This window comes from Schistocerca piceifrons, chromosome 6 (assembly GCF_021461385.2).
Source record: "Schistocerca piceifrons isolate TAMUIC-IGC-003096 chromosome 6, iqSchPice1.1, whole genome shotgun sequence".
Taxonomy (NCBI): domain Eukaryota; kingdom Metazoa; phylum Arthropoda; class Insecta; order Orthoptera; family Acrididae; genus Schistocerca; species Schistocerca piceifrons.
In genome coordinates, this window is record NC_060143.1 from 134,980,167 (window position 1) to 134,998,765 (window position 18,599).

At 41.9% G+C, this 18,599-nt stretch overlaps 1 protein-coding gene across 1 annotated transcript in view; it reads left to right on the plus strand.

Moving 5' to 3' along the window:
- The window catches only part of LOC124803191 (orexin receptor type 2-like), a 151,738-nt gene that overhangs the window by 20,039 nt on the left and 113,100 nt on the right, over positions 1 to 18,599 (plus strand). The window contains exon 2 of the mRNA XM_047264374.1: positions 7,010 to 7,157. Coding sequence (XP_047120330.1) covers positions 7,010 to 7,157 — 148 coding nt within the window. The remainder of the gene's footprint in view (positions 1 to 7,009; positions 7,158 to 18,599) is intronic.

Below are 18,599 nucleotides of genomic sequence, written 5' to 3' on the forward strand. Positions count from 1 at the left end.
TCACGGTACCGCTCACCCTATCATCTGAACATCTGAAGTTCCATGAAATGTGTTCCCCAAACCCTGACGGAGGAGTAGTAATTGAAGAGAATGTCAACATCATTGTAACACCTGGAGTGGCATCATAGTGAAGAATATCGTTTCCTGCCCCGAGCTGTGCCACAAGACGAAGCATGGTGTCATTATTTTGAGCCGCAGAGCAAACATGAGAGCCAACAATGGAAGCATATGGATTCACTCCCACCGGTAAACATCCAAAGCCGTGCACGACAGCTCGGGGAGAGTCATGATGAGCCTTTTCTTTGACTGCAGGGGACTCTCTGCTCATTACTTTCTGGGAAGCGACGCCAAAATTAACGCACGGCGGTACGATACCATTCTGTTGCACGGTAATAAATTCGATTCGTTGAAAAAGTTGTTTCGACTGTGCCGCAGCATTTGAGCTTGGAAGCCCATACATATCATTCGATCAGTCCCGATCTTTCCCCGTACGAGTTCCATATTTTTGGATCTCTGAAGGAGAACAATCGCGGCTGTCGGTTTGATTCGGACGAAGAGATACACGCCTGTGTACAATCACATTTCCGTAGGAAACCACAACCATTTTTCGATGACGGTATTGACCGCCTTGCCTCACAGTGAGGTAACTGTATTAACAGTTGCGCTATTACTTTTGAAATAATAAACGATTTACTTATTTCTTTCCATGTGTTTCGTTTTCACTTGACAGCCCCTTACAGAACGGTGAATGTTCTCCAGAAGCTAAAGTGGTGCCGGTTGTGCCCCAAAGCGATCGTAAGAGCCATTCTAAAGTTTTTTCAATACATAGAGGGTATTACAAAGTCTTCGCATCAAGTGTCCAGCGCGTGGGGAGCAACGTTTGGTAAAATGTTTGCTAATGTTACCAGGCGACACTGGGACGACCAATTTCAACTAACTGGCAGTGTCTGCAGACTATCTACAACCGCAAATTCATAGAGTGATTTCAAATGGAAAACCGTAAGAGCGAGTGTCTCTAAGCGAAGAAAGATATTTTAGAAGCAAATCAGGAACTTTATTTGCTGCGTTTATCCCTTCCACACTGGGGATGATTATAGGCAACATAAACTTCATAGCGCGCCACAGAGTGCGTGCGCCTTGCTGCCTCTCAAGCGCAAAAGCAATACAAAAGGACGCCCACCATCGCCAGAACATGTCAGCGAACATTTCATGTCTAACAAAAGTTGTTCCCCACGATGTGATCTGTCACTCCAAGAAGTCTTGAGGCAAAGATTTTGTAATACATTGTCTTAACGATTTCTCTGACAGATTCAGCAGCACTATTTGATTGTTCGGTGACGTAGTAATTGTGTACAGCAAATTATCGTCGGCCGGTTGGTTTGGGGGGGGGGGGGGGGGGGGGACCAAACAGCGATGTCCCATCGGCTTAGGGAAGGATTGGGAAAGAAGTCGGCAGTGCCCGTTCAAAGGAACGATCCCGACATTTGCCTGAAGCGATTTAGGGAAATCACGGAAAACCTAAATCAGGATAGCCAGAGGCTGGTTTGAACCGTCGTCCTCCCGAATGCGAGTCAAGTATGTAAGGAATTGCAGAAAGACTTCTGTAAAATTACCACTTGGCTTAATGAATGGCGGGTCTATTCAAATATGGGTAAATATAATACAATGCCGATAAAAAAAAAACAACCGTATAGCATCTGATTACACGGTTACTGGTGAACATAACATCAAATATTTAAGAGGGCTATTTTGTTTTTGAAGATCCTATCACTAGAGAAATGGAAACCACATTGAATATAAGAAATTTTCCACTGGCAAAACTCGGATACAGTTTCCAGCTACTTCTCTACATAGTCGATGCTCCAACTTAGACACCTGTCGTAGCGTGGTACCAACTTCCCAATACCCTCCTCATAGAAGGCAGTAACCTGTGCTTTCTGCTAATTCTCTACGCTGATTTGCAGTTTGTTGCCTGTGCAAAAATGCTGTCCTCATAGCTGGCGGTTCGTATGACCGAAGAGATGAAAATCAGAGGAAGCCAAGTATGGTGGCTATGTGGTGGGAGATCAAAGCCTTCCAATCGAAAATGTTGCAGGTGCGTCTTTGTTGCAGCTGCAGTGTACAGCTGAACATTTTCATCAGTGCCTGATGAAAAAATTGCTCTTCGTTTGTTCTGAATTGCCCTTAGTAGCAGAGTTTCTTGTATCGCATATTCCACTCGCTGAACAAGACCATCGCCTAATACTGGCTTTCTTTCCTAACCACCTGCATCATGAACATCTGTAAGGCTGGCTTCAGTTTCTGCACTGTTTCCGCACTTTTCTGTAACGCATGACAATTACGTTATGTGGGCACCATGAACTAACGCTGCAACCCTCAGCTAGAAGAAATCGAACGACAGCACGCACTTCACACTTGGCGGGAAGCTCTGTTGTTTTAGGCTTCTTCACGCGCTCTCTGTGCGCTCAGAATTGAAAAGTGCGACGTGACGCGATCGACGGCCTCACTAGTGACTCTGCACAACACATCTACACAGATCTTCATCGGACTTTCACTGTAGTTTTAATGGCGCGACCAATCGTATCTCGAAAAAAAAAACAGACCTCGTATTTATGGGTAACCCTAAGAAGCCTTATGAAATGGGGCGATCACGTAAAATCAGTATTAGCGAAGGTGAATGGAAGACTTGTTGTAAGGGCTGTGCGACAGTGCGGTGCGTCTGTAAAGGAAAACTCATACAAAGAGCAGATGCACCCAGTTCTGTTCCAATGTTTTGGCATGGAACAGCCTTCGAATTAATTCAGAGGCGCTCTGGTAGGATCGTAACAGACCCGTATAGCATGACGAAAGTGTGACAGAAATTTTCGGGTAAGGTAAATGGCACTCCTTGAGAGAAGACGAGTTTTACTGAAGCTCGAAATGTAGCACGAACTTCGGTGAGAGAATTTTAATAGTTTTCACAACGAACCACTGTCTCAGAATCTGGTAGAAAACCCAAAGAGATTCTGGTCGTATATAAAGCACACATCTACATTTACTACATCTACATGGATAATCTGAAATCACATTTAAGTGCCTGGTAGAGAGTTCATCGAACCACCTCCACAATTGTCTATTATTCCAATCTCGTACAGCGCGCGTAAAGAACGAACACCTATATCTTTTTGTACGAGCTCTCATTTCCCTTATTTTATCGTGGTGATCGTTTCTCCCTATGTAAGTCGGTCTCCGCAAAATATTTTCGCATTCAGAGGAGAAAGTTGGTAATTGGAATTCCGTGAGAAGATTCCCTCGCAACGAAAAACGCCTTTCTTTCAATGATGTCCAACCCAAATCCTGTATCATTTCAGTGGCTCTCTCCCCCATATTTCGCGATAATATAAAACGTACTGCCCTTCTTTGAACTTTTTCGATGTACTCCTTCAATCCTATCTGGTAAGGCTCACACACCGCGCAGTAGTATTCTAAAAGAGGGCGGACAAGCGTAGTGTAGGCAGTCTCCTCAGTAGATCTGTTACATTTTCTAAGTGTCCTGCCAATATAACGCAGTCATTGGTTACCCTTCCCCACAACATTTTCTATGTGTTCCTTCCAATTTAAGTTGTTCTTAATTGTAATTGCTAGGTATTTAGTTGAATTTGTGGCCTTTATATTTGACTGATTTATCGTGTAACCGAAGTTTAACGGATTCCTTTTAGCACTCATTGGATGACCTTACACATTTCGTTATTTTCGTACCATTCAGATATATTTTCTAAATCGTTTTGCAATTTGTTTTGATCTTCTGATGACTTTATTAGTCGATAAACGACGCCGTCATCTGCAAACAACCTGAGGCGGCTGCTCATATTGTCTCCCAAATCGTTTATATAGATAAGGAACATCAAAGGTCCTATAACACTACTTTGGGGAAAGCCAGAAATCACTTCTGTTTTACTCTATGACTTTCTGTCAATTACTGCGACTGTGACCTCTCTGACAGGAAGTCACATATCCAGTCACATAACTGAGACGATATTCCATAAGCACGCAATTTTATTATAAGCCACTTGTGTGGTACAGTGTCAAAAGCCTTCTGGAAATCCATAAATCGATCTGAAATCCCTTTTCAATAGCACTCAACACTTCATGCGAATAAAGAGCTCGTTGCGTTTCACAAGAACGATTTTTTCTAAACCCACGTTGACTGTGTGTCAATAGACTGTTTTCTTCGACGTATTTCATAGTGTTCGAACACAATGTATGTTCCAGAATCCTGCTGCATATCGACGTTAATGATATGGGCCTGTAATTAAGTGGATTATTCCAACTACCTTTCTTGAATATTGGTGTGACCTGTACACCATTCCATTCTTTGGGTACGTATCTTTCAAAAATGGCTCTAAGCACTATGGGACTAAACATCTGAGGTCATGAGTCCCCTATACTTAGAACTACTTAAACCTAACTAACCTAAGGACATCGCACACAGCCCTGCCCGAGGCAGGATTCGAACCTACGACCGTAGCAGGACCGCGGTTCGGGACTGAAGCGCCTAGAACCGCACGGTCACAGCGGCCGGCTACGGATCTTTCGTCGAGCGAACGATTGTATATGATTGTCAAGTATGGAGCTAGCGCATCAGCATACTCGGAAAGGAACCTAATTGGTATACAGTCTGGACCAGAAGATTTGCATTTATTAAGTGATATAAGTTGCTTCACTACTCCGAGGATATTTTTTTCTACGTTACTCATGTTGGCAACTGTTCTTGATTCGAATTCTGGAATATTTACTTCGTCTTCTTTTGTGAAGGCATTTCGGAAGGCTGTGTTTAGTAACTCTTCTTTAGCAGCACTGTCTTCGATAGTATCTCCATTGCTATCGCGCAGAGAAGGCATTGATTGTTTCTTGCCACTAACATTCTTCACATACGACGAGAATCTCTTTGGATTTTCTGCCAGGTTTCGAGAGAAAGTTTCGTTGTGGAAACTGTTATAAGCATCTCGCATTGAAGCCCGCGCTAAATTTCGAGCCTCTGTAAAAGATCGCCAATCGTGGGGATACGCAATCTTGGCAAGACGCAATGATACCTTCATTGCGCGATAACGTTGGTGATATTATTGATGACAGTGCCACTAAAGCAGAATTACTAAAGAGGACTTTCCGAAATTCCTTCGCAAAGTGAGACGAAATAAAAATTCCAGAATCCTCACCATGAGCAATTGCGAACATGAGTAACCTAGAAGTAGATATCCTTGGTTTAGTGAAGCAGCTGAAAACAAGAAAGGCAGGTTCCTGTCAGGGTATGCTGATACAATAGCTCCATACTTCGCGATCGTTTACGATCGCTCGCTCGTAAAAAGATTGGTACCCAAAGACTGGAAAGTTATGCAAGTCACACCAGTACCCATGAAAGGAAATAATAGTAATCCACTGAATTACCGGCCAATATCACTAACGTCAGTTTGCAGCAGGATTTTGGAAAATATACTTTGTTCTAACATTATAAATAACCGCAAAGAAAACGATTTATTGACAAACAGTCAACACAGACTCAGAAAACATCATTCTTGGCAAACGCAACTACCTCACTATTCTCACGAAGTAATGAGTGCTATCGAAAAGGAACCTCAAATTATTTCCGTATTTTTAGATTTCCAGAAGGCTTTTGACAATGTCTGTGTCACGTGAATTCTAATCAAATTACGTGCCCATGCCGTATACCGTATAGTCTCAGCTGCGCAACTGGATTCGTGGTTTGCTGTTAGAGAAGTCACAGTTCGTAATAACAGACAGAAAGTCATCGGGTAAAACAAAAGTATTATCTGGCGTTCCCAACGAAGCGTTATAGGTCCTCTGCTGTCGCTGACCTACATAAACGATTTAGGAAACAATCTGACCTGCCCTCTTGGAGTGTCTGCAAATTATGTTGTCACTTACAGTCCTGTAAAGCCATCAGATGGACTGAAAAACTGAAAAACAATTTCTAGAACATATCTGTATCGTACAAAAAGTGGCAAAAGTGGCAAAAGTGGCAATTGACTGTAAATAACGAAAAATGTAATGCCATTCACATCAGTACTAAAAAGAATCCTCTAAATTTTGGGTTACACAATAAAGCCCACAAATCTAAAGGCTGTAAACTCAACTAAATACTTAGGGATTACAATTACGAATAACTTAAATTGGAACGATTGCGGGGAATCAAACCAAAGACTGCGATTTATTGGCAGAAATGTAACAGGTCTACTAAAGACACTGCTTGCACTACTCTTGTCCGTCCTCTTCTGGAATATTGCTGTGCAGTGTGGCATTCACATCAGTCAGGATTGACGGAGGACTCGGAAAAGTTCAAAGAAGGGCAGCGCGTTTCGTATTATGGCGAAATAAGGGAGGGACTGCTATGGATATGATATACGATTTGGGGTAGCAGTCATTAAAAGAAATACGTTTTCCGCTGCGGCAGGATCTTCTTATGAAATTTCAGTCACCAACTTCCTCCTCAGAGTGTGAAAATGTTTCGTTGGTGCCCATCTACATAGGGAGGAATGATCAGCATAATTAGAGAAATCAGAGCTCACATGGAAAGATTTAAGTGTTCGTTTCTTAGCGAGTTGTTCCAGAGTGGAACGGTATAGAAGTAACTTGAAAGTGGTTCGACGAACCTTCTGTAGGGCACTTAGTTGTGAATTTCAGAGTAATCATGTAGATGAAGTAGTACTGGAAAAATTCAGTAATTTAAAATAACCGGTATTTAAACTGTGCTATGGCTGCCATCAACATTTTCCTTACGCAGGGCTCATAGGTAAAAGATAAGAAGTTAGGGAATGTACAGAGGCATACAGTCATTTTAGCTCGCTCAATATCCAAATGTGACAGGAAGAAAGTTGCTAATATTGGTCCGATGTACCATCCGCCATGCAATGTGCAGCGATATTCATGTAGATGTTTACGAAGACAGCGCCCACGGGCCGTGCCGCTTTGCATCACAGATCAGAGCGACAGCGGGTCCCTCTCTCTGTTGCAGACGGTGTCGGTGGCGGTATCGGTGCTGACGCTGACGTTCATCAGCATCGACCGCTGGTACGCCATCTGCTTCCCGCTGCGCTTCAACTCCACCACCAGCCGCGCCAAGACAGCCATCGGCATCATCTGGTTTGTGTCGCTCGCCTTCGGTAAGTGCTTCTGTCCCCGTCCATTGTATTGCATCTGCTCGTATTGAGATCGGCCTATACTGTTGGCATAAACTCGACCCCCCCCCCCCCCATTCAGTACTGTCTCATATCCTCGAATGTCGTGAATATGGCGTCTTCTTATTTTCTTTGGACTCCTCGTGTCCAGAATTGCAGGTCCGCGACTTCGTAGGTGGTAATTTGAATGGTTCAATGACAAACAAACTTGGTATAATTTTTGTTTATAATTACCCAAAAAAAATAAAAACACTACAGTATGCCCACCATCAGAGTTGCAACCATACTAATTCACAGAATATGAAACTGTTTAAACCGAACATTAATCGGTGGATTAATTAAGCAGTGTTTGGAAGATCTAATACAGATTGGCAACGTCAATAAAGCTTTCTGGCTCAATACTCACATCCTTGAGCATGTAGTCTAGCCTAATAAGTTTCTTAATGTGGCCATTTCCACATAAAGTTTATAAATATTTCTTCCATAAACTTGAAAATAATCAGAATAAACAGATCTATCACGGAAATTATCGTACACACGAAAGTAAAGCTGCAAAGAAAACGCTTTAAAGACCAAGTATATATGACAAGCCTTTAAAGAGCAATTGTGATGGCAAACTCATTGCTTCAATTAATAGAGAAAATCAAGTCAATAGATGATAATCAGAAGAAAGCCAAAAAAACTCGCACCAAACTATCTCTAAAGCTAAAATCCAGCTGTCGACTTAGAAAACACATTGCCTTTTCTGATATTTGAATGACGCTCTATTAAAAATATTTTGAGACTGAAAAAATGTTGGAACTTTTTTAGCCTTCGGGCATATATGACAGAAATACGTCAAGGCCGCACAACAGCGGACAGGACGATCTACATAACCTAACTTTTCGTTACTTACTGTTACACAAATCATTTCACAAAAAATTTGACCATTTTCTTATTCAATTTTTTTATTTATTTTCAAGTTTCTTTCAGAAAGCGTGCTCTCAAAATTACTCGACTTTTGTACTTGATTTTAAGGAAGACGTTTTCACAGTTAAATATCACACCAGTGCAACTTTTAATGCAAAAATTGCTATGACTTGAAAAGATGAATTTTTTGACACTTCATTTACATAGCTAGCAGCAGCTCCTCTTAAAATATTTAAATTTTCCCTCAAACCACTAATTACGTTTTCCATAACTAGCATGATTACTTTCAAGCAAATAAACTTTTTTTTTCTGGCTAGACCTCAGGCTGCTCAGTTTTATAGCATTTGTTCACTTCCCACACTTAGTCTGAGTATGAAAATTAGCAAAAATCCATTGCGTAATTTTTTCTTAAACCACTAGTTAATGTTTTCTCAATCACTATGGTTGCCTTCAAGCAATTCATTATTTTTCAAAACTACACCTAGTGCTGGTCGGTTTGATACCCCATTTGTCCATTTCCCCCTCCTCGCTTGGCTATGAAAATTGTGATAGAAGCCCATTATATAATTTATGGGGTATTGTGTACGACTTCCTGCACTATGGTAAGGGGAAATGTGTTACAGAGTGGTGCTGCAACTGTCGTTGTAGGAAAGCAACACAAGAGCAGAAATAACTAGCAAACAAGTTAACGCCGGCCGCTGTGACCGAGCGGTTCTAGGTGTTTCAGTCCGAAACCACGCTGCTGTTACGGTCGCAGGTTCGAATCCTGCCTCAGGCATGGATGTTTGTGATGTCCTTAGGTTAGTTAGGTCTAGGGGACTGATGACCTCAGATGTTAAGGCCCATAGTGCTTAGAGCCATTTGAACCATTTTTGATCAAGTTAACACAACAAACAGAAGATTTACTTAACTTATATTTCTCCAAGCGAATGAACACTAATTACAAATAACCCCAAGGCTCACAGAATAGCAACTAGGATGAGGCTCGCTGTCCTAAGCACAAAGGAAGGTGTCATAGCGTAACGGCTTCAAGCACAAGAGGCGTGAGTGGCTGCCGACGGCCGTCCTATGTTGTGGCGGCAGAGGGCACTCATAGTAGGAAGCTGGAGGTGTGGCTCACTGGGCGCACACCATTGGGTCCGCCAGATCCTGTGCAACAGCTGTCAGTGTCCGAGGGAAACCTGTCGTTCCATTACCAACCTTGGTACACCGTGGGAAGATATCGATACTCGATACACATAGCAGCAGCAGCATTCCTTCAGGCCACGGGTGGCCCATCGGGACCATCCGACCGCCGTGTCATCCTCAGATGAGAATGCTGATAGGAGGAGCGTGTGGTCAGCACACTGCTTTCCCAGTCGTTATGATGGTTTTCTTTGACCGGAGCCGCTACTATTCGGTCGAGTAGCTCCTCAATTGGCGTCACGAGGCTGAGTGCACCCCGAAAAATGGCAACAGCGCATGACGGCCCAGATAGTCATCCATCCAAGTGCCGGCCACGCTCGACAGCGCTTAACTTCGGTGATCTGACGGCAAGGCCGGTGCCGTCGATATACATAGGGAACCTTGTTTTCTCTCCACTCAAACATTTGACCAAAAATCCAATCATCTCTCGCCCCCTTTGCCTCTCCTGCTCATCCTTCATCTATTCCCTGACAGTTATTTGATCCACTTTCAACAATCAGCAGTCTCTATCCCCCCCAAGAGTGACACACCACTCCCCCAATGCATTAACATAATTTTACAAACTCTGAAGTATATATGCCATCACACTACAATTCATACTGAAAAAGCACACATTCAAGCACATACATGAACACAACCACACACACGTACATGTGCACACACACACACACACACACACACACACACACACACACACACACACATACACACACACACACAAATACACATAAAGAACAGAAATGAATGTACTCTAAAGTTCGCAACAATTGTACGAAGTGTTTGAGATAAGGAGCTTTTCTCTGTAGCTAACAAAATAATAAATGAATGGTAGAATTATTTAAATTGTTAAACAGAAGAGTTGTTACTCTTTCTCCGGAGTTAATTTATATGTTTTTCAGAGCTACTACAACGAGTTATAATTTTTTAAGTAGAACGTAATTTTTTCTGTCAGTTAGCTAATGTACACTACTGGCCATTAAAATTGCTACACCAAGAAGAAATGCAGATGCTAAACGGGTATTCATTGGACAAATATATTCTACTAGAACTGACATGTGATTACATTTTCACGCAGTTTGGGTACATAGATCCTGAGAAACCAGTACCCGAGCTTGGATGGCGTGTACAGGTACAGCTGCCCATGCAGCATCAACACGATACCACAGTTCATCAAGAGTAGTGACGCGTATTGTGACGAGCCAGTTGCTCGGCCACCATTGACCAGACGTTTTCAATTGGTGAGAGATCTGGAGAATGTGCTGGCCAGGGCAGCAGTCGAACATTTTCTGTATCCAGAAAGTCCTGTACAGGACCTGCAACGTGCGGTTGTCCATTATCCTGCTGAAATGGAGGGTTTCGCAGGGATCGAATGAGGGGTAGAGCCACGGGTCGTAACACATCTGAAATATAACGTCCACTGTTCAAAGTGCCGTCACTGCGAACAAGAGGTGACCGAGACGTGTAACCAATGGCACCCCGTACCATCACGCCGGGTGATACGCCAGTATGGCGATGCCCAATACACGCTTCCAATGTGCGTTCACCGCGATGTCGCCAAACACGGATGCGACCATCACGATGTTGTAAACGGAACCCGGATTCATCCGGAAAAATGACGTTTTGCACATTCAAGTACCCAGGCTCGTCGCTGAGGACACCATCGCAGGCGCTCCTGCCTGTGATGCAGCGTCAAGGGTAACCGCAGCCATGGTCTCCGACCTGATAGTCCATGCTGCTGCAAACGTCGTCGAACTGTTCGTGCAGATGGTTGTCGTCTTGCAAACGTCCCCACCTGTTGACTCAGGGATCGAGGTGTGGCTGCACGATCCGTTACAGCCATGCGGATAAGATGCCTGTCATCTCGACTGCTAGTGATACGAGGCCGTTGGGATCCAGCACGGCGTTCCGTATTACCCTCCTGAACCCACCGAATCCCTATTCTGCTAACAGTCATTGGATCTCGACCAACGCGAGCAGCAATGTCGCGATACGATAAACCGCTATTGCGATATGCTACAATCCGACCTTCATGAAAGTCGGAAACGTGTTGGTACGCATTTCTCCTCCTTACACGAGGCATCACAACAACGTTTCACCAGGCAACGTCGGTCAACTGCTGTTTGTGTATGAGAAATCGGTTGGAAACTTTCCACATGTCAGCACGTTGTAGGTGTCGCCACAGGCGCCAGCCTTGTGTGAATGCTCTGAAAAGCTAATCATTTGCATATCACAGCATCTTCTTCCTGTTGGTTAAATTTTGCGTCTGTAGCAAGTCATCTTCGTGGCGTAGCAGTTTTAATGGCCAGTAGTGCTTTTAAACTAAATGAGATCAAAGCAAAATAAAATTTCTATCAATTTTAGTCAAGGACCTAGAAACGTTCAAAGGTTTATAGATGGATGCAACATGTTGGACATAAAGTTGCTGGCGTCGTGGAGCGACAAGCACCCTTGACGCACTGTTTGAAGACATCTGGGGTTGTGGATTCGACGACATAAACACGATTCTTTAAGTACCACATAAATCTTAAGCCACTGGTGTTAAATCGAATGGGAAGACTATGAGGATCATTCCTGAGGACACTGGCGTCCTAACTATATTCCAGCAAATTCATTGCTCAGTTCTCAAAGCACGCCAAACTTGGAATGAGCCGGACAAACGTCGTGCTGCATCCACATACGGCCTCTAATGTCTACTAGAATGAGATTTTCACCTCACAGTTGAGTGTGTGCTGTTATTAAACTTCCTTGTTGATTAAAACTCGGGACCTTTGCTTTTCGCGGGCAAGTGACCGGCATTTCTTCCAGGACTGCTAGTCCTGCAAGTTTAGCATGATAACTTCTATGTCGTTTGGAAGATAGGAGATGAAGTACTGACGGAAATTAAGCTGTGAGGACAGGTCCTGGTCGTGCTTAGGTTGCTCAGTCGGCAGATCACTTGCCTGCGAAAGGCAAAGGTCCCCAGGTCGAATCTCGGCCAGTCATACAGTTTTAATCTGTCAGCAAATTTCTTCTCTAGTATCTAGCAAGACATTTTCAAGCAGAGAACTTACACTGTCTATAATACACTTAGGTGACAAAAGTCATGGGATACGTCCTAATTTCGTGTCGAACGTCATTTTTACCCGGCGTACGGCAGCAACTCGACATGGCATAGACTCAAAACGTCGTTGGAAGTCCCCTGCAGAAATTCTGAGCCTAGCTTCATCTATAGCCACCCATAATTGCGAAAGTATTACCGGTTCAGGATTTTGAGCGCGAAATGCCCTCTCGACTATGTCCCGTAAATGTTCGATGGGATTCATGTTGGACGATCTCGATGGCGAAATCATTCTCTCCAATCGTCCAGAATGTTTTTCAATTCAATCGCGAGTAATTCTGGCCTTGTTACAAGATGTGTTGTTATCCAAAAATATTCCATCATTGTTTGGGAGCATGAAATCTACGAGTGGCTGCAAATAGTCTCCAAGTAGTCGAATATAACCATTTACAGTCAGTGATCGGTCCAGTTGGACCAGAGGATCCAGGCCATTCCGTGTAAACACAGCCCACAGCATTATGGAGCGACTACCAACTTGCTGAGTGCCTTGTTGACCACTTGGAAGCTTTGCTTCGTGGGGTCTGCGCCATACTCGAGCCCTACCATCAGCTCTTAGCAATGGAAACTGGGACTCATCTGACCAGGCCACGGTTTTATATTCGTGTAGGATCCGAACGCTACGGTCACAAGCGATGTCGTGCTATTAGGAAAGGCACTCGCATCGGTCGTCTTCTGCCATGGCCCATTCACGTCAAATTTCGACGCACTGTCCTGAAGGATACGTTCGTCGTACGACCCACATTCAATTCTGTTGTTACTCCGTATTATGTTGCTTCTCTGATAGTCCTGACAACTCTATTCAATCGCCCTTTCTCTCCGTCGTTAAATGAAGGCCGTCGACCACTGTGCTATTCGAGGCGAGAGGTAATGCCTGAAATCTGGTATTCTCGGTGCTCTCTTACCACTGTGGATCTCGGAATATTGAATTCCTTAACGGTTTCGAAGTGAAATGTCCTACGCGTCTAGCTCCAATCACCATTCAACGTTCAAAGTCTGTTAATTCCCGTCGCAAACCTTTCCAGGTGAATTTTGTGATTACAAATGATAGCTCCGTCAATGCGCTACCCTACTAAACCTTGTCTACACGCTACTGCGGACATCTACATACGTGCATATGCAATGACTTTTGTCACCTCGTGGTAAGGGTTCGATGCATCTTACCTGTCAGAGTACATACAAAGCAGTGTGGATCGATGATTTCGTCTCCAAGAATTCCCCACCACACATGGACCAACTCGTTGGACGAGAGACGTGACGGACCCATGTAAGATTTTCTGTGGTCTAGTAATGTATTTTACGACGGTTCACTGCACCATTACTTACGGGCGTGGATTCATCAGATAACATGACACTTTGTAAGCCGTGCAGAGCGAAATTATTCACGGACCACTCGCAGAAAGCAACTCCGTGTTTGTTCCACGTCAGTGTCCCCCGGACCAGACTTACTTTGTTTGTGCATTCTGATCTGCAGTGTAAGTACAGTGTCTTCAGTCCAACTGACTTCGAACAGTGCATTGATGAATATCGTCACTCATTGACACAATCAGTTTTATGTACAGCATGTGAGATCCACCCTTAAAAATTTTAACATTTCTAGCTCTTTAACTAAAATTTATAGAAATTGAATTTAAATACCATTTATTTAAAAACAGCGTTATCTACATGATAAAAAATAGAACTCATTGCAATAACACTCTGCATAACATCTGAACAAACTATATTCATATCTCTGGATAACGAGTAACGCTTCTTACGTTACTTGTCTAAAGAAATATTTGTTTGGTTTATTATTTTCTAAGTTACACAGAAACACTCATTATCTGAAGCACCCTGTGTTCACATAACAGACAAGAGGCACAAAGTGAACAAACAGTGTAAGGACAATTCTCTTAAGATAAACATGCTGTTCTTGCCAGATCAGAAGTGAAGTGTTTTGCAGAATTTAGCTAAAATCAAAAGATCTCGACGCGAATATATGGTGATTTTTCTGAACTGAAGTGGAAGTGCACCCTCAAACTTATGATCAGATGAGAGGAAACACAGATTTCAAAAGGACAAACGAGTAATTGCAACCTTTTATTCATGTAAAAATTATGATTTTAACACTTTCGAATCAATATCGAATGTATAAACGAGACTGTATCGTTCCAGAAAAAAATACACTGAGGATGTTTTTAACATAATACTATATTGCAGCAAGAAAAGAGTGTTTGATGAACAATTTGCTAAACACCTCTGGCCTCGAAACATTGTTTTCTAAGTATAGCACTTTAATTGTGACATCAGTCAGCGACTAATGATTTCCGGCGTATAAAGTCAAACATCACAACAGCCTCCTAACAGGAGGGCGGAAGATCAGCCGTAAAAGATTGGATCTTCCTCTGAAGTAAGACATGGGAAACTCTCCTTAAGGTTGGGAGGATTACATTAATCAACGGCATGGCGATCGAGAAAGCAACTGAGAAGATGATGATCTCTAACATACCAAAGCAATCATTGTTAGTTGCCATTCGGTTCTCGAAGATGTGAACACTAAGTGGTGGGTGACCATCAGAAAAAGACTGAAAAACCAACAAAAGGGTAACATTTTACGAGTATTGGAGTAAAATGTCAAAACTCTGAATGTGGTAGAGTAGCTAGACAGTCTGAAAACGGAACTTAAAGTAGATGTAGTGACCATCAGTGAAATGAAACGGGAAGAAGACAGATGTTTGATCTGATCAGTATCAGCAGTAGAATTCATTGTGAAGAGGAACTTAGCGCAGGAGCTGAATCACCGTTAATGGTTCTGTGACTGGGCTATTCTCATCAGAAATAAAGTTATACATGGAAAAGGCAAAAAAACTCAGAAAAATACTAATTGTATTACCTCATCGTGAGGAAAAAGTTCCAAACTCAGATATTCGAGCAAAAGGTGTATCTAGGAGCAAATACAGATCGCAATTTAGTGATGATGAAGAGCAAGATGAAGTTTAAGCTAATTGTCAGGAAGAATCAACGTGGAAAAAAGAGGGCTACTGAAACAGTGAAGAGTGATGATGTACGTTTGACGTTCTCTGAGGCTCTAGGTACTGCGATACTGAATACCACTCCAAGGAGCTACGCTGATGAGGAATGGATATCTCTAAAAAGAGCAGTCACAGAATTTGGGCAGATAAAGATAGTTACAAGGAATGTAACGGCGAAGAAACCTTGGGTAACAGAAGAAATACTTCAACCGGTCAAAGAAACGAGGGTGTACAGAAATGGTCAGGGAAATTCAGATGTACCTCACGTAGAAATGAAATAAGTAGCAAATTCGAAATGACTGCAGGTACAATGTGAAGAAATCGATAAAGAAACGGTCGCCAGAACTGATGCAGTATATAGAAAAGTCAAAACAACGTTGGGGGAAATTAAAAGCAAGAGTGGCAACATCAAGAGTGCAAGGACAATTACGCTGTTAAACGCAGAGGAGAAAGAGGATACGTGGAAAGCGTGCAGAAGAAATGGGAATCGATATGGAGGATATGGGGGACCCAGTATTAGAATCAGAGCTTAACAGACCTTTGGAAGACAGTGACAAATAAGGCAGAAGCGAAAGGTAATATTCCTTCAGAATTTCTAAGATCATTAGGGGAAATGGAAACCAAATGACTATTCAGGTTCGTGTGTACAACCTACGAGGCTTGGGACATATCAGCAGACTATCGGGAAACCATCATCCACAGAATCTCGAAGATAGCAAAGGCACCGGCCAGAGTGGCTGAGAGGTTCTAGGCGCTTCAGTCCGGAACCGCGCGACCGCTACGGTCGCAGGTTCGAATCCTGCTTCGGGCATGGATGTGTATGATGTCCTTAGGTGAGTTAGGTTTAAGTAGTTCGAAGTTCTAGGGGGCTGATGACCTCAGATGTTAAGTCCCATAGTGCTCAGAGCCATTTGAGCCATAGCAAAGGCAGATAGGTGCAAGAGCTATCGCACACTCAGCTTAATGGCTCATGCATTCAAGTTGCTTACAAGAATCTACTTTGATCATTCGCAAATCACATTTAAGTGCGTGGAAGAGGGCTCATCGAATACAGAATATTGCAATTGAAAACTGAGGATGTGACAGATGACGGTCAGTTTGGTTTTGGAATTCGTGATAGCCGCATCAAAACAGTCAGTAGACTAACCACTAAAACAAGAAAAAGAAATAAAAATGTTGCGGAACACCCGGCATGCAAGATTTAATGATGACAATTGTATATATAGAGTCTTTATCAGCTGTTATTGGTTTTTCTTACAAAGCTTACTGCAAATAATTAAGGAGCACTTTTATTTATAAAGCATTTTCTGTGATCATTCTGGAAATCTGGATGCAAAATATATGATTTGGTATTTGGTTGATTTTATCATTTGTGTGTTTTTTTTTCTTTTCTATTATGACTTTATGAATGTGGTAATTTTCTTGTAGGATAGGAAGGTGTTTTATGTTTTTTATAATTAAAATTTCCATTTCTGTGTCTCCGATGGTAATTTTATATTGGTGTTGGTGTAAGTGTTCAGTGAAAGCTAAATGATTTGTCCTGTACTTTCACGCTCTTTCAAGCTCTTTATATCTTTGGTGACTTATTTTTATGTTTTGTTTTCTGAAAGTATTAGATATTATGATATTATATGTGTGTACTTGTGGTTGTATGTCACTATTTATTTTTTTCCTTTGTCACACTGTGTGTTCGTGTTCTTGTGCCTTGTATGTTTGTTTACGTGGAAGCCTGTCCTTGTGTCACTGAAAGTTGGGTGTTTGCTCTTTTCTCTTTGTATTTCTGCCCTTTGTTCAGCCTCGTTACCAAGTTTTCTTTGTATCTATTGTTAATGTGGCTATTTTCCTGTGGTATTCATTTGTTTTGTTTATTAACTTTATGTAGTAACCTGATGCACAATAAGCACACTGTCCGGCACTGGATTAGATGGAGTGGATCCTGAATGTGATAGATGAACCAAGCAGTAAAACTGACCGGTTAAATGCAGCCATAAAATGTATTCATGAAAAAGAAAATTTTACAAAAGAAAAGGAGCAAAACAGTTAAATTTCTTGAACAGAAGCATGAAGATTCAAAACAACAAACACATATTCGACATGTATCGAAAACTCACAACAGACACAATAATAAACCAGACATCAAATCATACACACTTACACAAACAAGCAGGACTTAGATATGTGCTGCACAAACTAAACACAGATCCATTAGACACAGATGTCTACCAAAAATAAATGCATACGTAGTACAAATAGTCACAAACAATGACTACAAAGGAAACATAATAACAAAGCTGAATAATGAAATCAGCAAATGCTCAGCTATCACCAACACAAGGACAGATTTCCACACAAACAAAGTAACAAGACACAAGAGCAAATACTGAGAGTGGTGAACACATGAAACTACACTACTACTCCTATTTGTATTTTGATGTTTTACAAAAGTGATATGAAGTGGAATAAACATCAAAGCAGCATGAAAACGAGGATATAAAAAGCCAAGAATGAATGTGCAACCAATTTGCTTTCAATCTTAACCTAAACCGACAATGAAGGAACAAGCAATGGTTTGCAAGATATGTAAACAAGAGGCAAAAATACCTTGAGTAAATTGTATGTCAATTTTGTCAGGTAATACTGTCTTAAACCTACAGATACCAACATCTATAGGCATACTATGTTTCCATATTTCCAGAATGACCACAAAAGATGATTTATAAATAAAAGCAAATTGTGTCTGGTGAAAAGTACTCTTATTATTTTCAGTAAGTTTAAGAGATAGGATTAGAAGACCAAGAACGAAGTGATCGAATTACAGTGCTAATGATATTGCTATCCTTAGTGAAAGTGAAGGAAATTTACAAATTCTATTGAATGGAATGAACAGCTTAATGAGTACACAATATAGATTGAGAGTAAACAGAAGAAAGACGAACTTAATCAGAAGTAGCAGAAACGAGAATATTGAGAAACTTAACATCAAAATAGGTGATCATGAAGTGTACGAAGTCAAGGAATTGAGGTCCCTTGTAGGAAAACTAAATCTATTAATATTAAACATAGGCCTTAATTTGAGGAAGAAATTCCTGAGAATATACATTTGGAGCACAGCGTTGTATGGTAGTGAATCATGGATTGTGAGTAAACTGGAACACGAGAGAATCGATGCATTTGAGATGTGGTACAAACAGAAGAATTCAGAATGAGATTTTCACTCTGCAGCGGAGA